Source organism: Adelges cooleyi, unplaced genomic scaffold (genome assembly GCF_023614345.1).
Source record: "Adelges cooleyi isolate 19-005CV unplaced genomic scaffold, UGA_ACOO_1.1 ACOO_flye_CR_arks_rails_tigmint_CR_PRNA_651, whole genome shotgun sequence".
In the NCBI taxonomy this organism is placed as follows: domain Eukaryota; kingdom Metazoa; phylum Arthropoda; class Insecta; order Hemiptera; family Adelgidae; genus Adelges; species Adelges cooleyi.
The window spans coordinates 11,665,871-11,693,738 of record NW_026096352.1 but is presented as its reverse complement, the minus strand read 5'-3'; the positions used below and the strand labels follow the sequence as shown (position 1 = coordinate 11,693,738).

The 27,868-nt window shown below is 30.8% G+C and overlaps 2 protein-coding genes and 1 pseudogene across 3 annotated transcripts; 1 reads left to right on the top strand and 2 right to left on the bottom strand.

Moving 5' to 3' along the window:
- Positions 1-6: 6 nt before the first annotated feature.
- On the bottom strand, positions 7-27,519 carry LOC126844149 (cathepsin B-like). Of its 2 annotated transcripts, XM_050582046.1 has the most exons (7): positions 27,289-27,519; positions 26,385-26,603; positions 26,118-26,318; positions 24,797-24,920; positions 24,606-24,716; positions 24,508-24,546; positions 7-294 (listed from the first exon to the last, which is right to left on the bottom strand). In XM_050582046.1, the coding sequence occupies exons 1-7, from the start codon at positions 27,409-27,411 to the stop codon at positions 122-124; spliced, it is 990 nt and encodes a 329-aa protein (XP_050438003.1). In that variant the 5' UTR covers positions 27,412-27,519; the 3' UTR covers positions 7-121. The 2 variants fall into 2 exon arrangements, with proteins under 2 accessions (XP_050438003.1, XP_050438004.1); XM_050582047.1 differs by lacking the exons at positions 24,508-24,546; positions 24,606-24,716; positions 24,797-24,920; ... (1 more) ...; positions 26,385-26,603; positions 27,289-27,519 and adding exons at positions 392-502; positions 586-709; positions 1,708-1,908; positions 1,976-2,194; positions 2,795-3,030 and having other exon boundaries at positions 7-333.
- LOC126844143 (cathepsin B-like) lies at positions 11,483-16,269 on the bottom strand (annotated as a pseudogene).
- LOC126844152 (uncharacterized) lies at positions 17,074-20,043 on the top strand. Its single transcript, XM_050582050.1, has 5 exons — positions 17,074-17,195; positions 17,356-17,404; positions 17,477-17,686; positions 18,656-18,877; positions 19,341-20,043. Exons 3-5 carry the CDS (start codon positions 17,498-17,500, stop codon positions 19,497-19,499), a joined length of 570 nt encoding a protein of 189 aa, XP_050438007.1. The 5' UTR covers positions 17,074-17,195; positions 17,356-17,404; positions 17,477-17,497; the 3' UTR covers positions 19,500-20,043.
- Positions 27,520-27,868: the final 349 nt, after the last annotated feature.

The window sequence follows — 27,868 nt, the reverse complement described above, 5'->3', positions numbered from 1 at the left end:
ACTGTATTTACTGTTAGATTTAAATGTTGTCATTTATTATTGAAACCATTTTACACATTATGTATTCATTAAGTTATTTATCATACAATATAAATAATATTGTATGCACATTGGTAATTTTTTAGTCAATAACGGGCACACCGGCTGTCATCGATTTGTCGATTCCACATTCGTTTGTGCCTCTTCGGATCTTGAACGTTCCCTGATCTCCCCAGTTTTCATTCCACGAGTTCACCAACAGCCAGTATGGAGTTTCATTTTCTACGCCCCATCCGATCAATTTCACGGCATGACCTCCCAAGAACGAAGCATTTTCCGATTTTATATAGACACCTAATCATTTTTATGATAAATAAATGCACATGATTTAAGTTTTTTTATCTACATTTACCCGATTTGTAATTGTAGAAATCGTCGTAGACTTTAAAAGACGCTTCTACCGGGCCGTAAACCAAAACGTCTTCTTGAATGCTGTCTGGTTTAAGGAAGTACGCGTCGCTAGCTATATTTATATTTAACAAAGAAAAAACCCGTCGAATTACAATGAAAATGTATTACTGTTGTTAACAAAAAATAATATATTACTGTATCTATGGTCTTCTTTAAAATCGATTGTTGTGTTGCCGTAACACTTTTCAACACATCTGTGGTTCATCTCCGTCGGAACATCTTCGTCAAGATAAGGTGGGACATAATATGGCAGACATCCCTTCAAGAAAATGCATTTTGTAGTCAGCAAAAACTTATAATATAATTTCAAAGAGAAGTTGACACAAAATAATATTAACGTTCAGTGTCTCCCTTCTTCTTTCTTATGTACCCAATTTTAATTGACAAAATCAATAGAAAAAATACTCGTTTGTATTTAAATGGTACTTCGAAAATAAATTGTAATAAAAAATGTTTCCAAATAAAATTATAGTCAAATCATTTTATAAACAAATGTTCAAAGCATTTCCTTATAACACGGCTCGGAAGTTGCATCATTTATAATGTTGTTTTGGTAAATCTAAGAACATATCCGGTACCTAGTACCGGATATGTTCTATTTATTGTAAGATACAACTTTGTTTCACAAATTCCTGGTGTCATAAGATATTTTTTTTTTGTATACTTTACAATACCTAGATGCTATTTATTGCACATATTTTTGTATATTAAAGCCCTAAATAATATTTTGTATTAATGTTAGTGCAATAACTTCCGATTCTTGTCTAACAAATATATTTTCACGTTACAAACTACGTTCATTGTGTCTACATTTGGACTAGTGTTCTAATTTGGATTCGAATCTTTGAAGGATTCGAATACCTAATTTTTAAAGATTCAAATTATTCGAATATTCCAAATATGAAGAGTCACTACATTTATTTATAATTTATCGGTAATTAACCTTATAAATCTATCAATAACATATATTTCATATGGAAACATTAGATTTTATTTTTATTTCAAATTAAAACTCCCCATGTGTGCCTCCGTGTGAACTCTAGTACGATTGTACGATTCATTTTTAACTGATAAAATATATCTATATTCCATTCTAACACGTTGATCGATTATTAATTTTGGTTACCTTAATGATGTTTAGCATATAAAATATTAAAATTAAAAATTTTAAGTCATTAGTCTAGGTTTGATAGTGGACATTTTATTAATTAGCCACTAGTTTAAGCATTTATATATCTTCATTAGATACTAGTTTACCTGTTGACTGTCATAGCTACCACCGGTGACGAGACCATTCGTTCTGAAGTACTCCCATGCCCTAATGGGATATCCTCCCCAACACCCATAGCCACACTGAAAACAGCAGAACGTCAGTTCTTCAGCTGACAACAGTTCGTTGAATTCACCGTCTGTGGCAATGCACAGCCGATCGGAAAACGCACTACTAGTGCCCATAGCCTGTTAAAAATAAAGATTTAAATGTAGGTATTGTAGGCATGTGTGTGTCCTCGTGACAAATATTTACCCAACATGAACCACAATTTCCTTGGTCGAGAATCATGCCGATGGTTTTACAACGCTTCCATTTTTTTCTGGCGTCGAAATTTTCGGGAATGTGGAATAAGGAATTGTAGTTTGAATCTTGGGTCTTGAATGGACCTTTAGCTGCCGCTTCTACACCGTGAGATCCCAATAAACCTTTTAAATATTCGATAGGAGTATCGGGAGGAAAATTTTCTCCTGCCTAAAAACGTTTCGTAATAAGTACACTACTGAAAAAATGTAGCTTATTATTTACCATTTGTTAAACACAGTTTGTTGTTCACGATACCGCCGATAACATAAATGTATTTATTTTTTATTATTATTGTTGAATTAAACTAATTAGTATTTTATATTCGTCGATCCCATGTAGTTGGGAGTGTAAGGCGATAGATAAAAAAAAGAGACCATCTAATAATTACCTTTTTACTTATAACATTTTAAATGATTTTCGCAAATAGTAGTATGTAGTAGAATATAACCATAAGAAAATAAATAGAACATTAAAATAATATAATAATTATTTTATGTTGACCTGAATAACGCTAATTCAACAAATTATTGTTTCAATAGTTTTAAAAGTTGATAAATCTTTAGGAAATACTAAAAACATTAAAAATTAAAATATTGTATAATAATGTAATTTGGCATTAACAAAAATGTTTTCAATAAGAAAACTAAAAAATATAAACTATTTAAAGGGAAAACTGGGCGTGAGGCTTTAAAGGAATCACCAAGTACATATATTTTAAATGTTAATCATTAGACGATTTTTAATTATTACTATTCGTATGTTAGTTACCTCCCATGTCGATATTTCTTCATTTAGTTTATTGATGTACTCTGGTTGAAGAAAATGCACCTGTTCCGTTAAGTAAGCACTAAGCAAAATCACAGACGATAACATTAAAAGTCTAGCCATCGTTCAAGTAGTAATAAAAAACAAAGACTAAAAGTAAATTGTATCAATAAAAACTAAAATATTCGGTGTAGGTAGGCGGTCAAACATACATTGAGCTCAACACTGATACATTTTTTGATTTATATAACATCAAATATTTAAATGTAGGTGTGTAAGTACAGACATCTTGTTACAAAGATAAAAAGCTACTTAATCGAGTAGGATGTAGCAGTACTTAATTTGATTGATTATTATTAAAATTTTGTTATATTTTAACATATAAGAGTCTTCAGAAACTTATCAACATAGATTAAGCAAACTTGTAAGCATTAAGAAACGTATTAAGTAGGTTACAATAACTCATAGTACGATTAAAAATTTTGTCTTTTGATCTTCAAATTAATTATTTTACTTAGTTTTAACTCGAACGAATTTTCAGTTCTTGACTACCTAGCATATAGAGAAGAGTACAAAAAGGAAGAAGGGAAAGATACATTGTCATTATTCCTTTTACCATTGCAATTTGCAAAACAAATTGCTAACAAAAATTTAAAAAAATGAATAGCTTTTTAAGAAATTGTATAAAAACACTTTATTTTTACGTCTTCTACTCTTTAGTTTTCTTACACCACTGATATGAAATACTTTAACGTCTCCGCTTCATTTAACATTTTATTCCTGATTAAAACAGGTTATTTATAAAGAATCAAGTTTTAACTTCAAACTATATCTTAAAAAAGTATTACATTTGTAGGAATTAGTCTATGGATAAATATGTTACAATAAAAGCTTTAGTTATCTCTACCTTGTGAGCGTGGTAATTAATTTTGTAATACAGAATGTCTCACAAAGATTTGACAAATTAAATAACTTTTGTTCTGGTGAATATTTTTAAGATTTTTCTTTTCAAAATTTATTTTTATACTCGTAATTAGCGCGGTTTATAATATTCATAACTTTTAGTTTGTTTAATAATTTTCTAATTTTTTTGGTTAATTTATTTTTTTTAAATTTAAGATAGCCATTTTATTAAGAATAATTTGCTGACAATTTTAAATGGTGGACATCCAGTTTTGGATAATTACTTTTAAAGTTATTTAAGTTTAATGTGTAGAATGGAAGCCGTAGTGCGGTAGAGTAATGCGTGTAGATAAAAATACCACGCTTACTCTACAGCACTCCTTCTCCTGTTTTATATTTTAACGTTTAATAGCTTTAAAATAAATTAACCAAAACTATAAAAATCATAATGTTTATAAGGCAAATGAGTACAAATTATTTTTTTTAAAAAAACAAGTACAGTCTATATCAGTATAGTTCAAACCAAGCACAGTGTTAACTAACTCAACTATAACCAGTACACTCCAAACTAGTATAGTTTAAACCTGTTGTAATGAATAAAAAATACGGTAATCGGAAGGGGGTAAAGGTAAGGTGAGTAGATAATTTTTATATGTGTATATAAGTGAGCGGGGTATGCATATGTATTATTATATTAGTCTTCCGCTATACCTCTTTTTATCATTACGTAGTTATTATTATTATAATGTCTTACCTTTGTGTGGAGATCAACATAAAAATCTTGAAAACTCAATATCAGATCTACAAATTTCTTTAGAACAAATTTCAGACTGGTTTACAAAATGAAAACTCGCTCTTAACCCAACTAAGAGCGAAACGAAAATATTTACCTTAAAGAAATATACAAATCCACCTTAATTAAAAATCAAAAATCAGCCTATATTATGGAATTATAAAGATCAATCAATTAAATATCTTGGAGTTTACCTTGATGAAAAATTAACATGGAAAATGCACATAAATAAAAAATTAAACCAAGCCTACACACGATTGAAAATCTTATACCCCCTAATTAATTACAGCTCTACACTTCAGATCAAATGCTCACTTCTAATATACACTTCAATTATAAGACCTTTAATAACATATGCATGCCCTATATGGACAGCCGCATCCCAAACAAAAATTACAAACGATACAAAACAAATTTCTCAGAATAGCTCTTAAAGCCCCATGGTATATGCGAAACACACAACGACACTGGAATACCATACCTAACCACATGGATAAATGAACAATTTAAAAAATTTCATTCGAAACTAAACACAATAGAAGGAGCCCTTCACTTCAAAATTGGGAAAAGAACCAAAAACCGCCGACTAAAGCCACGTCTCCCACAAGATATCTTACTACCTCCAGAATCATCATCGTCATCTTCATCATCGGTATCATCAGATTAATGACCTAATTAAAACAACTCATAATTTATGTACAATTTGCTAAATTAAAATAATTTATAAATTATTTTATTACTCTATTATGCCTACCTAATTATGTAACTTATTAATTAATATATTGTAAAAACAAGATTATGTTGAAACAATTAAAATATAATAAATAAAAAAAAAAACCTTTGTGTGGAGATAATATTTAATTTTTTAGCGTGTGTATTTTATGCTGGTGTGATGCTGTCAAGATGTATTCGACGTTTATTTAATATGAATATATATGTATGTATACGCAACTAAGACCGGTGTATAACCACAGACACTAATAACGTGTTTTATGTGCTCGCGTTATAACGCTACCCTTATTATCAACCTATCTCGACAGAGTACAATTCTATGTACAGTTTTGTAGCGTATATAATAATAATTTAACGCTTACTAGTAGTAGCAACACCAAGAGATTATTATAACAGTCTATACTGCTCGCTGGTTAAATTAACCTCATACAATATAGCCAGGCCAGTTAAATCATTAGAATTGATTTATGTACTTTGGTGATTGGTTCATTAGGATAATAGTTGAATGTAGTAAATAAATAAACAACGGTACTTTTATATTTTAAGTGAATGCGACACGTGTATGATATAGATCTCGTATAAAGGAAATATGTAAAGGATATGTGATGGATATTTAAGAATGTTCATATGAAGCATAAAGGACTATAAATAGATACCCTTTAGGCGTCAACATATGAGCAGGAAAAAGTGCACATCCCACGTCGGACTACTAAAGTAGCTACCCGAACAGGCGTAGATGTGCGAAATAGGAATGGAATAATTAGAGTACTCATCCCACGTCGGACTACAAAAGTAGCTACCCGAACAGGTGTAGATGGTGTTGAAAGTAAAGTTTCAGGCTAAGGAAGGATTACTCACTGGCACTCCTCTGGTCCGGAAGCTGGTTATATGCCTCTCTTTTGGGTCATTAAAGATCGTTAAGAATCGTGTAAGTTCGATCAGATTCGGACAGCGTATCATTAAAAGACAATCCCCTCTTAATTAGTTTATTGTTGTTTTAAGATGTACGGTTCCATGTGTAATAAAGTGTCAAGGAGAATAGATAATTATCCTATGGGATACTATACACACGACGCGCGCTTCGTATATTGCTAATAACATGATAATAATTATTGTATAAAAGTACTGTGTAATATATTTTATTACACTGTAAAGTATAAATCAATTTCCATTTATACTGCCCTCCTAAACAAAAATGGCGTAACTCGAAAAAAAAAATTTAAACCCGTTTAAACAAAATAAAATGGTTTCTTACTAGGTTTAATCGGTTTTTTAATTTTTTTTTTCTAATTACGGCATTTTTGCTTAGGAGGGCAGTATACCAATACAGTATAAACCAAGTACAGTGATAGCCTCTATAGCGAATATCAGAAAAACAACAAAACTAAAATTGCAGACAAACTCTTGTTATCATTGGCCAAATCACGCAAGGATAGATGGGCTGAAACTATGGAAAAATTAAACTTCAAACGATCTAGCAGAGAAGCGAGGAACCTTCTTCGAAAATTGGAACCAAACCCAACAAGAACTACAGGACACTAAAAATTAAGCCCAATACTTTTGGTAATTTGAAGTATCTTTTTATAGATATAGATTTGTACGATTTATAATTAGTAAAACCAAAAAGTGTTTGAAAGATTAGGTATGAACTGTGATAGGTACCCGATGAGTAATCTAAATACTTCTAGAAGGTTTTCTACGAAGCCCTTCAAAAACTATAGTTCAACCATTAGATAACTGAAATATATAAAACAAATAACAGATAATAATTTTTTTAATTGTATCACTACCAAGAAAAAAAAATGACCGAAACCGAATAGTGGAAATGAGCAAAGTTCCGCTGGATAAAAAATCAGTTAGAGAAGTAACTGTGAGCCTAAAGATTAAGAAATCAAATGCAGAAGAAAGGTCCAGGTGGGCAGAGAAGTTCAGAATTAAGAGGTGCAAACTGCATTAAAAAGCGTGAAACATAGTGAAGCGGTAGGATTAGATGGCATTCACCCAGACTTTCTCAAACACTGTGGTCCAAATACAATAAAGTGGCTCTAGAACTTCTTTACTGGCATCCTACACACAGGACGATTACCAAAATATTTTATGTAAAGAGCTATAGACGTATCTCACTTTTCAGCACATGTTATAAACTTCTAGAGAGTTTATTATATAATCGCATTTCAGAAAATATTGACAAGACTTTTCCACAAGCACAGGCAGGTTTAGCCTACGTAGAAAATTCTGTGACCACATAGTTGCGCTCACAAGTCACAACCCATATTGAAAATGGATATAATAACAAGCAAAAAACTGCCGTGGCTATTATATTGACCAATCATCTGCGTACGATACGGTATGGCGGAAAGGGCTGCTATCAAAGTTTCTTGATGTGTTCCCATGTAAGACGCTATACAGTATACACGATGCTTAACAACATGCTTAGTAGTAGAAAAATAATAGTGTACATAAGAGAGGGAAAAAGTAAGATGAGATTACTAAATAACGAGTTACCACAAGGTTCCCCATTATTGTTTAACCTATACACAAAGGATCTCCCTTTAACAAGGTCAAGAAAATGTATGCAGATGATATTACATTGGCCACAAAGAGTAATGTTTTTGAGGATATTGAAAATACATTGACAAGTGTCCTTAGAGAGCTAAACTCATATTTTAAACAATGGAGACTTAAATCTAACACGTCAAAAACTGAAGTGATTGTGTTTCAACTGAATAATAGAATGGTGAGCCATAAAATAAGTGTCCATTTTAATGGGTAGGAAATAAAAAATAGTCAGCACCTTAGGTAATTATAGGCGTAGTATTAGATATGACTGTTACGTATAAAAATACTTAGACAGATTGTCATTAAAAGTTAAGACACATCAGAACATTATAGCTAAGCTGGCTGGCTCAACATGGGGAGCAGATGCAAACATATTGCGTAGAAGTGCTCTATCTCTTGTTTACTCGACAGCAGAATACTGTTTACCTATCTGGCTTAACAGAGTACACACATGAATAAAATAGATAAACCACTTAATATAACAATTCGGACAACAGGCAGACTGACAAAATCTACATCACTTAAATGGCACATCATTAACGAATGCCCACTCCGAGCATTCACCGGTACCATATATGTTCACCATACATCAAGTGAGAAAAGAAGCAGTTAAGTGGATGGAGAACCTGGATGTTATATTATAATTACAATTGACAAAAATATTCGACTTTTTAAATCATAACTACCAATTTTTTTTTTAAATTTTTAAATTTTATTCAATTATTTGTTTATTTATTTGTGCTAAATATTATCATTAACTATTGTTTTTAAACTTAGCTATTAAGATAAAATGGGTTGCTCATATAATGCCATACGAAATATATATTTATAACCTGTAACCAAGTACAGTTTAATCCAGCATATTTTAAGCCAAGCACAGTGTAACCCAACACAACCGTAACCAGTACATTCCAAAATAGTATAGTTTAAACCTGTAGAGTATAAATCAAGTTTTATCATAACCAGTAAAGTTTAAACCAAGCACAGTATCAGAAACTAAAACCTTAAAAAATATTCATTGGAACAAAAGTTATTTCATTTGACAAATTGTTGTGGGACGCCCTGTATATATGAATTATTATTAAATCAATGACATTTATATAATCTAAAATTTTGGGAATTGAAATCTATAATGTAATATTATTATTAGATTATTCCTTTAAAGGCGTTTTATATGCTCAAATTCCTAGAACTATGCTTATCACGTCATCTACCACTCATATTATTTATCTTTTAATAAACTTAATACTTAAATCTGACAATATTATTATTATTCTTACATTAAGAAAAAATACTTGAATTTCTGTTTGAAATATTAAACACTCCACACGATAGGTATCATGTCAATGTGTCACTTTTGACATTGATAGTGGTTATAACGCATTCATATATTTAATTACACACTTTATAAACTAATTTAATTAATATTTTAAAAACATATAGTTGAAAATTCAACAAGTTACCGTCGAAAAATAAATAAAGGTACCTATCTTAAAAAATGAAAAAGAATAATATTTGCTTTAAAACGGTTGTAAAAGGCATTAGCAGATAATAAAGTGTCATCGTATACAATTTTGTAACATTTCATATCATTCATCTGAAGAATAAAAATATATTTCCTTTGCTATTTTAACCCCGTTTTCTGAAACAAATTCAGCTTAAGCAAATCCATCAATAAACATATCAAAAGAGCTACTATTGTCGATTGGCACCGTGTTTAAAACTGGCACATCTACCACAGAATAGATAACTCTATCTACCCTATTTCATATTCTACATAATTGCTATATAGTATAACTTAAATGTATTACTTGTCGTGTGTCAATTAGTTCTGATTGAACTCAATCCCCAACAAAAACCTAACAGTGAAAAAAGGCCAAATTCCAATATCTACATTGTGGCCAAGTCTGCTATTTCTTTAGTTCATAACCACACTTCACTCCTACTTTCATGAGCAACACTGCTCTTTTATTTGTATTGCTTAACACTTGGCCAGTTTGTGAATAACCTTCCGGAATGAGGCATAAAACAGACTTGTCCGCAATGTAGATACCACTACTTTGATTAGTTGACTTTTTCGAGAGGGGATCTGAACCTTTTTCTTTTTTTCTGAGTTCTCTTTTTCCCATCACACACATAACTCCTAAGTGAGTACATTTGATAATGATGTTTAATGCTTAATTCATAAACTGGTCAAGTGTTAAGCAATACAGTGCATAGTGGGTATGGAGAGGTCACAGGTCTACAGTAATTATTATAACTGAAAGTGATAAAATCATTTTTAAATAAACGCTTCGATGAGAATGTGAGTAGTATGTATAAACCACAAGTAGCAACCTATAAACTGACTACGGTCAATCTGTAATTATTCCCTAATTTTTGGTTTTTCCTTAAGAGGATGTCAGCGCAGCGATTTACCGGCACTAAAACATGTTTACTTTAATTGAAAATTAATGGCTCTTAATTGATATTAATGCAAAAATACCTAAGAATATCTAAAGAAAACAATATTTTGAAGGGCACCTCGAAGCCATTTTTTCGAAAAACTCATTTTTTTAGAAGTTGCAGGGTTTAAAATTGACAAAAATTGTATTATTTAAAAAAAAATTAACCTAACCTATCCTATTCAAAATAACAAAAAAAAAGCTTCAAGGTGCCCTCGATAAAGCTGTTTTCTTTAATTTTGATTGTATGGTTTTTTGTTCTAAAACCACTCAGTAAGCCGTATTTTTGGATCTAAAAAACTACATTTTTATGGAAACATTTTTTTAAATCGCTGTTGCGGTTGCTGTAAGAGTCCGAAAAATAATGTAACTACCAAAAATAGTCCAAACTACTGAACTAATAATTACACATCACAGTTTAACCTTTAAGTTAAGTTTTTTTTAAAAAATTGCCTATACTTTACTCCTTAAAATGGGCTGCGCGGACATTCTCTTAATAAAAAGACATGTTTGACTACAGATTTTTGAGGAAATTGTATATGTTATAGCCCCATTCGTGGTCTACCTTTAGCTCTAATTTTCATACATAAACCCCTAAAACTTTGAATGAAAAACCGAAAGAAAGAAAACAATTCCATTCTTTGAGATAGGATGTACGATAGTTGTTTAGATTGTCAAGTTATGTCGGTAGTACTATGTCTCAAGAATATTCTATCAACATTTGATACTAATTTAACTATTTTGAACAAATTTTTGTTGCGCCGTAATTTTAAGTAAAAAAAAAGAACATTTTTCGGGTGTTTTCCTCGATTTTGAAGGGGAAATGATGTACATTTAAAATGTTTAGTCTAATAAAATACAGGTACGATTTCTACTCGAAGAAATCGATTCAATGATTTAAAAGATATCGTAGGTACAGACTACAGCACAAAAATAAAAAAATAAAAAATATAATAATAATAACCCATCAGTGTAAACACAATACTTTCTCAGCTATCGAAGCTAAAAACCAAGATCTAAATTATTAAAAGTAAACTAATATTAGATTTATCTTCAGTATAATTTATAAATTTTATTTCCCAAAACTGCGGTCAAAAGATTAAATAAAGAAAAAGGTTTTGCTGTTGCACCTAAGCAATAGAACGTTCAAACTCTAGACTCACGGTAACTTTTTAATCATAAGACCGACTCCTTTATAGTAATTACTACATCATACATTTATATATAAATATATGTATTGCACATGGAACGACCCTTAAGATATTACCTTGGCTCATATCATAAAATAAACATAATAAACTACATCGACAACACATATGTAAATCATAGACATAGAACGATAAACATAATTTTGGTGTAATCAAATATCGACAGATCGATGCGCCCTAAGAAATGCTGCACTCGTTACTGTTAAAAAAATATTGTTAAAAAACTGAATAAATTAATCATTGAAAATTGTGTCAGAACGTATGCTGCAAAACGTTTGTTTTTGGCCAGTACTCAATTTTTTTACTTGGTATTTTACTGGCCCTTAATTAACTTCAACTGTATTTACTGTTAGATTTAAATGTTGTTATTTATTATTGAAACCATTTTTTATATTATGTATTCATAAAGTTAATTATTATAAAGATAAATAATATTAGTTATTATATGCACATCGGTAATTTTTTAACCAGTAACGGTGGGCACACCGGCTGTCATCGAGTAGTCGATTCCACATTCGTCTGTGCCTCTTCGGATCTTGAACGTTCCCTGATCTCCCCAGTTTTCATTCCACGAGTTCACCAACAGCCAGTATGGAGTTTCATTCTCCACACCCCATCCGATCAATTTCACGGCATGACCTCCCAAATACGAAGCATTTTTCGATTTTTGATAGACTCCTAATCATTTTTTATAATAAATTAGTACGCATGTGTTAAGGTTTTTATGTACATTTACCCGATTTGTAATTGATAAAATCGTCATAGACGTTAAATGACACTTCTACCGGACCGTAAACCAAAACTTCTTCTTGAATGGAGTCTGGTGTAAGGTAGTACGCGTCGCTGGCTATATTTATATTAAACAAATAAAAAACCCGTCGAGTTACAACGAAGATGTATAACACAAAAAATATATTACTGTATCTGTGGTCTTCTTTGTAATCGATTGTTGTGTTTCCGTAACACTTTTTAACGCACCTGTGGTTCCTCTCCATCGGTTGACTCCGACAAGAACCTTCTTGTTCTTCCGGAACACCGTGAAGACAAGGTGGGACATAATAACATAATATGGCAGACATCCCTTCAAGAAAGTGCAAATTGTAGTCAGCAAAAACTTATAATATAATTAGCTTACAAATATCAAAGAGAGGTTTTAGACACAAAATAATATTAACTATAAGTGTCCCGTCCTTCTCCTTTCTCATGTACCCAATTTTAATTGACAAAATGAATTGAAAAAATACACGTTTTTATTTAAATGGTACTTCGAAAATAAAATATAATAAAAAATGTTTCCAAATAAAATGTCAGTCAAATCATTTTTTTTTTTTTCCCTCGGTGACAACGGCCATTGGGTTACATTAAATTATATTTACATAAATTACAATACAATACATTTGCCTACATTAATTAAATATTGAAAAGCGAAACATTGTGTAGAAACAGTACATTTTTATAGATAACTGCTTAATTCGGTTTGGGTTATAAAATTAATAAGCTTGTTGATGGGTTGAGGTCCGAGGGTTTTTGACAGATCCTCCGATATTTCGTTTCTAATCATTTTATAAACAAATGTTCAGTGCATTTTCTTATAACACGGCTCCGAAGTTGAATCATTTATAATGTTGTTTTAGTAAATCTTAGAACATATACGGTAATTGATTTTAATTATCTACAACTTTGTTTCACAATTTTCTGTTGACATAAAAAGACATTTTTTTTTTTTTGAAATTTTATTTGGCGTATTCTTCAATACTTAGATGCTGTTTATTGCGCATATTTTGGTATATTGAAGCGCTTTTATTTATGTTAGTGCAATAACTTCCGAGCCCTGTCTATCAAATATACTTTCACATTACAAAACTTTGTTCACTGTGTCTACATTTAGACGTCATGCTTTAAATTCACACTATCCCCTTACACATTCGTTCTACTCTTTTTCGTTACTTAAGTACTTGGCTAGGAGTTAAACCATAATAATTAAGACTGTCCCGTCTCATTGCATACATATTTTTAACACTTGCCAACATGACCAGTCACAAAATTTATTTATAATTTATCGTTAAATATCCTTATAAATTTATAAATAACATATATTTCATAAGGTAACATTAGATTTTATTTTTATTTCAAATTAAAACTCCCCATGTCTGCTCCAGTGTGACCTCTAGTACTATTGTACGCTTAATTTTTAACTGATAAAATATATCTATATTCCATGCTATAGATAGTATATTGCATTAGATACTAATTTACCTGTTTGCTGTCATAGCCCCCACCGGTGACGAGACCATTCATACTGAAGTAGTCCCACGCCATAATGGGATATCCCCCGTCACACCCATCGCCACACGAATGACAGCAGAACGTCAGTTCTTCGGCCGACAACAGTTCGTTGAATTCACCGTCTGTGGCAATGCACAACCGATCGGAAAACGCACTAGTAGTGCCAAAAGCCTGTTGGAAATAAAGAGTTAGCTGTAGATAAGTGCGTGTCCTTGTGACAAATATTTACCCAACATGAACCACAATTTCCTTGGTCGCGAATCACGCCGATGGTTTTACAACGCTTCCATTTTTTTCTTAGCGTCGAAATTTTCGGGAATGTGGAATAAGGAATTGTAGTTTGAATCTTGGGTCTTGAATGTACCTTTGGCTGCAGCTCCTTCACGTCGAGATCCCAATAACCCTTTTAAATATTCGATAGGAGTATCGGGAGGAAAATTTTCTCCTGCCTAAAAACGTTTCGTAATAAGTACACTTCTGGAAAAATGTAGCTCATTATTTAATATTTGTTTTTTAACACAGTTTGTTAACCATACTGCCGATACAATAAATTTATTTTTCTTTATTATTATTGTTTAATTATACCAATTAGTATTTAATATTGGCCGACCACGTGTAGTAGGGAGTGCAAGGCGATAGATGAAAAAGAGACCAATTAATAATTACCTATTTACTTATAACATTTTAAAGGATTTTCGCAAATAGAAGTATGTAGTACCTAGAATATAACCATAAGAAAATAAATAAAACATTAAAATTATATAATAATTATTTTATGTTGACCTGAATAACGCTAATTCAACAAATTATTGTTTCAATAGTTTTAAAAGTTGATAGATCTTTAGGAAATACTAAAAACATTAAAAATTTAAATATTGTCTCACACAACCACTCAACTATTCTCCAAGTACACCACTTAGCTGACAAAATATCCTACACACTAGAGAAAAAGCTAGTATGCACGGGTGCATTTTTGGATATGACACAAGCCTTTGACAAAGTGTGGCACGATGGTCTCCTCTTCAAACTAAAATCTTTTCTTCCCCCATATTTCTACCTATTATTTAAATCTTACTTGGAAAATAGACACTTTACTGTACGATCAGGTTCTTCCTTTTCTGAAATATCCCCCATTCGTGATGGTGTTCCTCAAGGAGCTGTCGCAGCACCTTTGTTATTTAATCTTTTCACCTCGGATCAACCCACTACACCATACACCACTACCGGTGACTTTGCTGACGATAAAGCTCTGCTAGCCCTCCATGCCGACCCTGAAACGGCCTCAAACTTTATCCAAAACCACCTCAACCTGTTATTAACTTGGTATAAAGAATAGGGATTAAAAATTAACGAGTCTAAATCCATCCACTGCACATTTACTCTAAAACGGACAGACTGCCCACATATCTACCTCAATAACATACCCATTCCAACCGCTCAAAATGTCAGATACCTGGGCCTACACCTAGACCGCCGCCTTACTTGGGTAACTCATATCCATGCCAAACGTCTCATCTTAAACAATCGCTCCCGTCAATTGCGTTTCCTTCTCACATCACAACACCTCAATCTCAAAAACAAGCTCCTCATGTACAAACTGCTCCTCAAACCAATTTGGACCTATGGCATCCAGCTTTGGGGACCTGCCAAATCATCCAACATCAATAAAATAGAAACCTTCCAAAACAAAAGCCTCCGCCAAATAACAAAAGCCCCATTTTACGTCTCCAATGATACCCTCCATAATGATCTCTCCATCCCAACAGTTCAAAAAACTGCCAAAACATTTTACAAGCGCCTACACTCCAAAACATTCAACCATCAAAACCTCCTGATCTCTGAACTATCCGTCCATACTATCCCTGGTGACCCCAGAAGGCGCCTAAAGCGAACGTGGTGTCGCGACCTATTGGTTGACTAATCTGCGATTTTACACGTCATGAAGTACCAGCACTGGCTGGCCCCTTCTATCAAGCCTACTGTCTCAATATATTATTATCTGTTTACCTCAAAATCATCTTTTATGCTTATTGTAATTAAATATTTTACAGATTGTATGATTTCTAAAAAAAAAAAAAAAAAAAATTATTGTCTAATATTGTAATTTAGCATTAACAAAACTCTCCTCAATAAGAAAACTAAAAATTAAAATACTGTTTAATAATGTAATTTGGCATTAACAAAAATGTTTTCAATAAGAAAACTTAAAACTATAAATTATTTAAAGAGAAAACTGGGCGTGAGGCTTTAAAGGAATCACCAAGTATATATATGTTAAATGTTAATCATTAGACGATTTTTAATTATTACTATTTGTGTATTAGTTACCTTCCATGTCGATATTTCTTCATTTAGTTTTTTGATGTACTCTGGTTGAAGAAAATGCACCTGTTCCGTTAGGTAAGCACTAAGCAAAATCACAGACGATAACATTAAAAGTCTAGCCATCGTTGCAAGTAGGTATACTAATAGTAAATTGTATCAATAAAATATATAACCCCTAAAAACTATAATATTCGGTGTAGGTATGCGGTCAAACATACATTGAGCTCAACAACTTACATCAAATATGTAAGTGTAGGTGTGTAATTACAGACATCATGTTACTAAGATAAAGAGCTACTCGAGTAGGTCGTAGCAGTACTTAATTTGATTGATTATTATTAAAATTTTGTTATATTTAAACATATAGCATAATATAGAGAAGAGGACAATAAGGAAGAAGGGGAACAGTGTGTTCCTTTTACCATTGCAATTTGCAAAACAGTGCTAACAAAATTAAAAAAAAAAATGAATAGATTTTTAAGAAATTTAATAAAAACAATTTATTTTTCACGTATCTTCTATTCTTCAGTTTTCTTACACAACTGAATTTAAATATTTTCTATGTCTCCGCTTTTTTAAACATTTTATTCCTGATAAAAACAGGTTATTTACAAAGCATCAGGTTTTAACTTTAAACTACCATATCTTAAAAAAGTATTACATTTGTAGGAAGTCTATGAATAAATGTGCTACAATATAAGCTGTAAATAACCATCTCTACCTTGTGAGTGTAGTAATTAATTTCGTAATACAGGACTCAGGAGGTCCCACAAAAATTTGACAAATTAAATAACTTTTGTTCTGGTGATTATTTTTAAGATTTTTATTTTTATTAACGAGTATTTTTACTCATTTGCGCTAATTACACTCGGTTTGAAAATATTTTTGTTTTAATATTAATTAGGTACCTAATATAATATATCTGGCAACATTGTGGTTTACCGGTCGCAGTAGTGATGGGCGCGCGCTAAAGTAGGAGTGAATCAAGGTTAATAGATAATAGATTGTACTCTTATCAGCTATTAACCTTGTGAGTGAATCATCGGCAAGCGTATGATAACACATGACATTCCATTCAGAAATCAACAGTTTTAACTTTTAACTTGTATTCCATTGCTTACACTACTGAGTATTGACCATTAGTCCTTTTTTTGGTAAGTAACTAACTGTTATAATATTGTTCAATTACCTTTAAAATAAAACAGTTATTTTCCAACAAGTTGTAACCCTTCACCGAATTTGTCGGCGTCAAAATCGGTTCAGCTGTTTTTATACTTGACTGTTGAATATTTAGTTTTAAATAATATTTTTCAGGTGGTGGCAAAATTGAAGAAAAAAACAATGATATTGAACACGCTTCAAGGTACATATTATACATTTGTTTTGAATGGAGATGAAAAACCATTTGATGAATTAGTCACAAACACTTTCACAGTTAGATTGTGGCCCTAAGAATATGGAGGGTGTTCGTAAACGTACTATTACCCAAGGTCTTGAACCTGATAATAATATGTCATGCTATGAAGACATTAAACACGACGGGTTGATGAAAGACAATTCTACCATACCAGCTAGTGAGACTGAGACTGAAAATAAAAATGAGTATTTGATGTTTACCGATAGGAAAGCTGAACTTATAAAAAAAGTAAGTTTAACTTAAAAATTAAAATTATAAAGGGCACATTGACGTACTGTTATCACTCGTCCAATTATACTATTTAAGCAATTCATTATATGTGACAAAAGGTAGGGACAGTCGACATACACATCATAATGCTCCAATGCTTAGTTAGTTAATTTTCACTATCCACTTGCTGCGATTGATTTCTCATATTAATTTTTAAAATTCCAATCTCTACATTTTATTTACTGAAATTCTATTTTATTACTCGTGTGGGCCCGCTCAACTTTGCTACGACCCTTAGGCAAGAAGAACGCCTTAGGGACCCAGATAGAAGTGTACATCTATATATTATGTATATAGTACAGTTATTAGTTTGCTTTATTACTTTATATAAACCACACTTTAGTTGCCTACTTGGCAACTAAAAAAAGTAACTTTATAAAAAGTACAACCTGTAAACTTATCGAGCAATATAAAAACTTCTAAGAAAAAGTTATATTATTGATGTATTTCTAAAAGGAAAAGTTTTCAGTTGTTCTGTCCACAGTGCGTTTATAATTCTTTGCTCATTCCTTACTCGCTGTTACCTATGCATTTGTGTGTATTTTTTCGTAAGCTCGCAGCTCAATTTTTCTGTCACTTTATTTAAACTTTGTATCTATTTAGAAGTTGTCCACCAATGTATTTCTCTATGTTTATCATTTTATTCATGTATCATTCAGCTGTAAATGTTTGTTGTTGTCACGTTAACTGAAGTGTAGCTTAATAAATAGCTAGTTAGGCTTATACTAAAATAATAATTATTATTCTCAGATTCTACCTAGACTTCTACCTTAAGTAACTATTAAAAAATATTTTTAATGAAATTTTGACAACATTTAAAATTTTTGTTTTGGACGATTTGTATAGTGTTTTGTACTTTTATTTGTATAAAAATGAATAAATTAATTTGTGTTAGCCAATTTTATATTGTAGTTGTATTGTTTTCAGGCGTACGAGCTCTCCACACTAAAAGGTACTGAAGTTATGTTGTTAGTGGTTTCTGAAACAGGTGCAGTATCCACTTTTGCCACTCACAAATTACAACCTGTAATTACATCAGAAGCGGGTAAAACACTGATTGGAGCGTGTTTGAATTCCTCGAATCCATGTCCGTCTTCATCTGATACTAATCATAGTGAAAATTGCGTAGAGATCGACCACTGTTCCCAGGTATATCAATTTGTGTATGATGATTGATGTCCTTACCATTGCTAACAAATTTAAGCTTTACATTTTAGGCCATTTATCTTGTATCTTTTTATAGTATCATAAAATTAATATTCAACTTACATTTACTAAGAATATTGGCAAGTGTTTAATTGTCCTTTACCTGATAGTAGGGCTGTGCTATTTTTTTCTGTTAATCGAAATTCGTAAAAAAATTAATCACTTCATTTGATAAATGTCTCATTTTAAAGAAAAGTCAATCATTTATATTACGATCAATGGATCATTACGTAGAATATTACACATACCAAAGAAATGGGTATGTGTTATTCTAAAATTGTTCATATTGGTCTTCCAATCAATCAATTTTTATTGATTTAAACAATTGCACAACTCTACCAGAACTTAATAACTAATAACGAAAGACTGTGTTTACTATTAATTCTATTTTGTTGTGTACTTTTAGAATTTTATGAACTGCGTAGCACCGCCAACTACATGCAAACAACAAATAGCAGACACTACAAACTTTATTGTTTGGAAATACATTTATGTTATAATAATTATTTGTTTATTGGCTCTATGCATGTTTGCCTGTAGAATTTTTTACTCAGTTGACAAATAACGTAAATGAATTGTTTAAACATATTAATTAAAATTATTTAGCTGATAAAAAAAACCCACAATAATTGTATTTTTTTAATTAGGCCATCAATAAAAATTGTATTTCTGATGTTAGTCTAACAATAATTTAAATAGTTTTTCTATTATTAACAAAACTATATGCAACTCGTAATTTTGTTGCCAGCTAAATAATTAATCATCATGTTGATTAACTTTATTTATTTTATGTTTTTTTTTTATATTATAATAATTATTTATTATCGAGGTAGGACTGGAAAGTTTCTAGCCCAGTGTACAAATTTAAAGTTAAAAGGCCGCTCACAAAATTTAACAAATTACTATTTAGTTCACCACATAAGACGGACATTTTTAAATCTTTAATATATTGTGATTATTTTTATTAAATGACATTCTTTACTTATATAATTTCTTTTTACATTATTCATTTCTCCTAGATATTTTAAATTTGTACAATTTTTATTATTGTTTTAATTATTTGTTAAAACTTTTACGAAACGTTTTTGCTTTATTTTTTTCTATTATTTTTTTTCATGTTGCTTGTGTTAGTTTTTATTATTATACAAATAATCAAAAAATAATTATTCATCATGAATAATTAATAAAGTTAAAATTCTTTCATGTGTAAAATATATTTCCATATCAGTTCCTAGGGTGTAGTTGTCTTTGTCATAATGTTTGAATTTTCACTATAATATTTAATTAATCATAGTTAAATAAGTTTTTAACCCTTTCAGTCCCCAATTTTTATTTGTGGACTTACATTTTTTTATCGTTATGTCCCAGACTCCATTCTAATGTGGGGAACTAAACAACCACTTATTGAGTTGTATATTACCGGTAAAAATAATTATGAGGTTATTTTATATTTCTTATCACGTGAACATTGACAGAAAAAAATCACAGGTTTTATCACCAAAAATGGTTAAAAAAAATAATATTAGAAAAAAAAATTGAAATTAAACAATTTAGTGGATACCAAATATTTTTAATTTAATATTATATTTCAAGTAAAAATGATTTTAATGACTCAGTGTTTTGAGTATCTTGGACAAAACAATATACTGAACAAACTATCATTTGACAAGTTTATATGCAATACTTAATTAATTACGCATGTTTATATCTTCACCAAATTGTAATGAGGCAGGGGACTGAAAAAGGGTTAACGTTTTTAAATAATGATTAATTTAATTTTTCAAAAGTTAATTTTACATTGATTTGTGTTATAATTGTTGAACTATAAAAAAGTTTACAAAAACATCCACAGCGCACTCCAGATTAAAACTACTAAATTTTCAATTAGCAAACAATTACAAGAAAATCATAATATTTATCAAAATTAAGTAAATTATATACCTAACAATTGATGAAATTAATAATACAGTAATGATGATTCTTTTTGGTTGTTATTTTTTTGTTCAGACTATTCCAATTATTTTTATTGCAGAAAATACAATTTTTATCCACCAAACCATTTTTTTTTTGTTCAAATAGATACTGTGAATCTAAAAAATAAAATTCTTTCACCATTTAAAAGATTAAACCCGATTTAAACATTTTTTTTTTAATATTAATTTTGAAAGTCACATAATCTTTACAGTTTTTTTTTGTAATGCATAAGTGGTAAAATTAAAAAAAAATCACAGATAAGTTCGTTTGAAGTCTTGATTGGAGAAGTGTTAGGGCTTTTGATTGAAACGTTTGAATTTTGTTTGTTTGTTTTTTTTCGACGATCTTTAAAGTTAGATGCCATACGGCCATATCGGTTTTAGGAATATATTATATATAGTAAAAATTTTAATTTTTAATTAAGTTTAGATGTTTTGCCGAGAATGCATTTAGAAGGTTTAGTTTGATTTTTGTCGCATGAATATGTTTTGCCCAGGTCAGCCACCTAACAAAGCAGAGTCCTACACACTACATATGGTCAACAACTGGTATTAGGTTGTTGTTTAAGGTGGGGGTATTTCGTTATGCAAGGCAAAGGTTGATAAATGGATTTGGTTTCGTTTATTTCGACATGTCACCTTAAGTACCAATCCAAGTGGTTTTCTATTGATGTCGAGACGGTCGTTGGATCATTATGAGTTGTATAAATGGCTTTGTTATCCACGTATTCTGATTTCTGCTACATTAGAGCTTGCTCGAGTTGATTGATTAGAGGTACCTATAAATGTTATAGAGCGTAGGTCAGACCCTTGGAGGGCACCAGCTAATATTTTTAATTTTTAAAAGTACCTACACCGCTCAATCGCTAGTGAGACGTCTAGGAATTCTAATAGAGAATATATATACGAGTAGATATATAGATATTGTTTTCTAGCAAGCTATAAAGTCTGTGAATTCGGTGTATTGTTGAATATGTTTCAGGGAATCCGAACTAGATATCGAGTATAATTGACTACTCTATAACGGGCTACTTCAGCTGTTATTAGATCGAATCCGGGAGATTTACCAAAAAGCCAGTATTTCAGCTTATTATAAAGATAATAGTATAGTAGTAGTAATATTCATTTGCATATAAGGTAGAAAATAATTACAATTATGAAAACAAATAGGATATTACTTATGTGTCTATGTTCATTGAAGAATTCGTAGCATTCGAAATAGGAAAGCATTATTTTCGCTACAAAAACAAGAGGTTTGGCGTCCTCTTAAATTTGGCAAAATAAGCACCCATCAAGAAAACTTGACTTATTCACTAGTTTGGAACCAATAATTTTACATATTAGGTACCATGCTCATAAATTTGACTTCTTTTTGACAGTATTTTATAAACATATTGAAACAACAAAATGTAGGTCATAATAGTACGATTAAAAATAAATTACATGTCTTTCAGAGATTCGAGTTGATAATTTGTATACATGTTATATTATAAGTGTGTGTACTCTTATAATATTATACATGTATTAAAGATTTTTCACGTAATGTAGATTATTAAACGACAAGACAATTTCGAAATTGTCGAAATAGTATGAAACACTTGATATACGAGTGTACAGTGTACTTATGTTACATTTTGATAGGTACGTATATTGTTTACAACTAAACAACTTGATTATTGTTCTATTATCTGACAACTCCATTTCTGTATTAGACTTAATACATTAGGTGGTTTTTGACGGAAGAATTACGTATTCAATTTTTCACCTTGAATAGCTAATATACTTACTACCTACTCATATACTCGTGTGTATATATATACATATATATTAATAATACTAGCTAAAAAAAAGATTATTTTGGTGATGTTATACTTATTGTTATTGATAGAAACAATGGCTTAAAGATACATATAATAATATTTCTAGTCATTGTTTATATTCAAACTTTAAGTCATTGTAATTTGTAATTGAAAAACCGAGAAAATACCTCAAATATAGATAAATATTTTAAAGGTACTTTATTCAGCTTATTATTATTATAATTATAATTTTTAGCATGCAATATGTGTTCTTATTGAGTAACGCTAAGAGGTGAAAATTAATGTATCACGAAGAAGTTAAAAACACAAGAAGTGAGTAGTGACAGAGATCACTCTACTAACTTAAAACATTACCTACGGATTTTAGGAAAGGTACAAATTATATATCATTATTCGTTACAATAACCAATAACCATCACTTGGATTAAAAATCTAGGAGACTGGGGTCCGAGTTAATTATACGCATGGTTCTTTGGATAGGGTCGTATCATAAATAATTAGTTTTACGAGTGCTGATTTCGTAAGCCTGTTTATTACGGGACACAATCCTAGGTATATGAAATGTAACCCCACTGAGTCGACGGCTAGCATCGATCTTACCGAGAACTAAATTATTAATAAATCTAATGTCTAGCATTTTTCTTCTGATTATAAGGTTAGATAAGAAATTTTTAAAACATAACCAGCGAATGAAAGAAAACGTTTTTGAACCGTTTCAATTCTTTGAATGTCTTACCGAGTGTATGGGGACCATATTATAACAGATCCAGATTAATTAATATGTATTAATTAGAAGGGTTAGCATGAGACTAATTTGAGTTTTATGTATATGTGTGCAGAGATTTCTTTGAAGCCACTTGGCATTGAGCTCGCAAATTGGAACAGTTATAATAATCAACTTGTAAGCCAGTAGTTTTATACTTTTTGTAGGCCATTTTTTTATAGTTATAGGAACTTCAAGTTTTCCTGGTACCCACTGGGGAAAGTTATAATTTGATAAGATCATAACTTAAAAAAAAAATCAAATATATAGATATATAATTAAAGTATGATTAATTTTAATTTTAACTGTGCAGGTTTCATGTTGACACCACTATCGGGGGTTAAATTAGGGAACACAAGGTGATTTGGATAACTTTTTTTTTTAAATCACCTAGGTCCAAAAAAATGCCATACATTTTTTAACAATAGTTGCACACACATTAGGTAATTTCACATAGAACGACCCTTAAGATATTGCCTTGGCTAAAATCAAAAAATAAACTACATAAACAACACATAAATCATAGACATAAAATAATAAACATAATTTTGGTGTAATCAAAAATCGACAGATCGATGCGCCCTAAGAAATGCTGCATTCGTTACTGTTAAAAACTGAATAAATAAACCATTGAGTATTGTGTCAGAATGTATGTATGCTGCAAAACGTTTGTTTTTAGCGAGTACCCAATTTTTTTAATCGGTAATTTACTTGCCCTTAATTAATTTCAATGATCTGTTTGATTTAAATTTTGTCATTAATTATTAACCAATTCACATATTATGTATTCATCAAGTAGTATATCATACAATATAAATTATATGTTATGGACATCGGTAATTTTTTATTCAGTAATGGGCACACCGGCTGTCATCGCGTTTTCTATTCCACATTCGTTTGTGCCTCTTCGGATCTTGAATGTTCCCTGATCTCCCCAGTTTTCATTCCACGAGTTCACCAACAGCCAGTATGGAGTTTCATTCTCCACGCCCCATCCGATCAATTTCACGGCATGACCTCCCAAGTACGTAGCATTTGCCGATTTTACATAGACACCTAATCATTTTTTATAATAAATAAATGCACATGAGTTAAGTTTTTTTATCTACATTTACCCGATTTGTAATTGAAGAAATCGTTGTAGACTTTAAAAGACGCTTCTACCGGACCGTAAACCAAAACTTCTTCTTGAATGGAGTCTGGTGTAAGGTAGTACGCGTCGCTGGCTATATTTATATTAAACAAATAAAAAACCCGTCGAGTTACAACGAAGATGTATCACTGTTAACAACAAAAAATATATTACTGTATCTGTGGTCTTCTTTGAAATCGATTGTTGTGTTGCCGTAACACTTTTCAACACATCTGTGGTTCCTCTCCTCCGGAACATCGTCGTCAAGATAAGGTGGGACATAATATGGCAGACATCCCTTCAAGAAAATGCATATTTTAGTCAGCAAAAACTTGTAATTCAATAAGCTTTCAAATCTCAAAGAGAGGTTTGAAACACAAAATAATATCAACTATAGGTATCTCACCCTTCTCCTTTCTCGTGTGCCCAATTTTAATTGACAAAAACCATTGAAAAAATAAAGGTTTATAATTAAATAGAACTTCGAAAATAAAATGTAGGTAATCAAACATGTTTCCAAATAAAATGTCAATAAAAACGTTCTATAAACAAATGCTCAGTGCATTTCCTTATAAACATGGCTAGGAAGTTGTATCATTTATATATATGTTTTGGTAAATCTTAGAACCAGTTGTATCTTACCTTAAATCAGGTAAGATACAACTTTGTTCTTTCTCATGTCATAAACGACTTTTTTTTTTGGTTGTAATTTTTGCATATTAAAGTGCATTTTTTTTTTTTGGAAATTTCACTCTGCATATTTTACAATACTTATATGCTATTATTGCGCATATTTTGGTATATTAAGGCGCTAAAGAATATTTTTTATTTATGTCAGTGCAATAACTTCCAGCCCTGTCTATCAAATATATGTTCTCGTTACAAACTATGTTTATTGTGTCTAAATTTAGACGTCCTACTTAGAACTGTAGATACACATAACACAATATCCCCTTAAACAAATACTTTTCGCTTCTTGGGTACATACAATAATAATTAAGACTTTCCCGGCTCATTGCATACTTATTTTTAATATTTGTAAATATGACAAGTCACTAAATTAATTTTTCATTATCATTAATCTATCAATAACATATATTTCATATGGAAACATTATTAGATTTTATTTTTATTTCAAACTAAAACTCCCCATGTCTGCTCCTCTAGTACAATTGTACGCTTAATTTTTAACTGATAAAATATATCTATATTCCATCCTAACATGCTGTTCGATTATTCATTTTTATTACCTTAATAATGTTTGGTATATTAACACATTCACTGCGCGACAATTATATGATACCACGTTAGATGTGTGTTACAATAATTGATAATCATACGCGAATGTCGAGTATAGCCGACAGACGCAGGCGCAGTTTATGTGTTAAATATTAATATTAATAATATTTGTCCTTAGTCTAGGTTTGGTAGTGGATACCTCATTAATTAGCCACTAGTTTATGCTTTTATATATCTTCATTAGATACTAATTTACCTGTTGGCTGTCATAACCACCACCAGTGACGAGACCGTTCGTACTGAAGTAGTCCCACGCCATAATGGGATAACCCCCGTGACACCCATTGCCACACGAATGACAGCAGAACGTCAGTTCTTCGACCGACAACAGTTCGTCGAATTCACCATCTGTGGCAATGCACAGCCGATCGGAAAACGCACCACTAGTGCCAAAAGCCTGTTAAAAATAAAAGTTTAGATGTATTGTAGGTTACATGTGCGTGTCCTTGTGACAAATGTTTACCCAACATGAACCACAATTTCCTTGGTCGCGAATCACGCCGATGGTTTTACAACGCTTCCATTTTTTTCTGGCGTCGAAACTTTCGGGAATGTGGTGTAAGGAATTGTAATTGTAATCTTTGGTCTTGAATGGACCTTTGGCTGCAGCTTCTACACCGTGAGATCCCAATAACCCTTTTAGATATTCGATAGGAGTATCGGGAGGAAAATTTTCTCCTGCCTAAAAACGTTTCGTAATAAGTACACTACTGAAAAAATGTATCTAATTATTTAACATTTGTTAAACACAGCTTGTTGTTAACCATACCGCCGATAACATAAATGTATTTATTTTTTATTTTTCTTGTTGTTAAAGTATACCAATTGGTATTTAATATTGGTCGATCCCATGTAGTTGGCAGTGTAAGGCAATAGATGAAAAAGAGACCAACTAATAATTACCTATTGGCCAGTCACTTATAACATTTTAAAGGATTTTCGCAAATAGTATGTATAGTAGTATGTAGTAAAAATTAGAATACAACCATAAGAAAACTAAAAAAACATTAAAATTGTAAAAATAATTTGATGTTGCTAATTTAACAATATGGGACCTGCATTTTTTGAATTTTTTATTAAAATCTGTAAAAAACATACAATAAGTCGATAATGAGAGGGAAATATTGTTTCAATAGTTTCAAAAGTTGATTAATCTCTATAAAATACTAAAAAAAATTAAAATTAAAATATTGTCCAATATTGTAATTTAGCTTTAACAAAAATGTTTTCTATAAGAAAACTGAAAAATATCAATTATTTTAATAGAAAACTGGTGTAGAGCTTTAAAAGAATCACCAAGTATATAATATATTTTAAATGTTAATTATTAGACAATTTTTAATTATTACTATTTGTATGTTAGTTACCTCCCATGTCGATATTTCTTTATTTAGTTTTTTGATGTACTCTGGTTGAAGAAAATGCACCTGTTCCGTTAGGTAAGCACTAAGCAAAATTACAGACAATAACATTAAAAATCTAGCCATCATTCAAATAAAATGTATTAATAAAAAATATAACCCCTAAAAACTATAATACTCGTTGTAGGTAGGCGGTCAAACATACATTGAGCTCAATGTATTAGCTTAATGCTTTAACTTATATAACATAAAATATGTAAGTGTAGGTGTGTAAGTACAGACATCTTGTTACAAAGATAAAAAGCTACCTACTTGAGTAGGTTGTAGCAATATTTAATTTGATGGATTATTAGAATTTTATTATATTTGAACTTAAAAGAGCCTTCAGAAACATAGATTACGAAAAATGAAGCAACGTAATAAGTAGATACGCGAAACGTCACAATAAATAACTCAAAAGAAAGAAAATTAATTTTTCGAATAGCATGGAAAATAAAGGTTTTGGAAAGAGCGCTATTGTTGAGTTGCGTTTAGTAAGTGTATTAAGTGAAAGATTGCCTTCAGCAGAAGTTGGCGGGCTACTTCA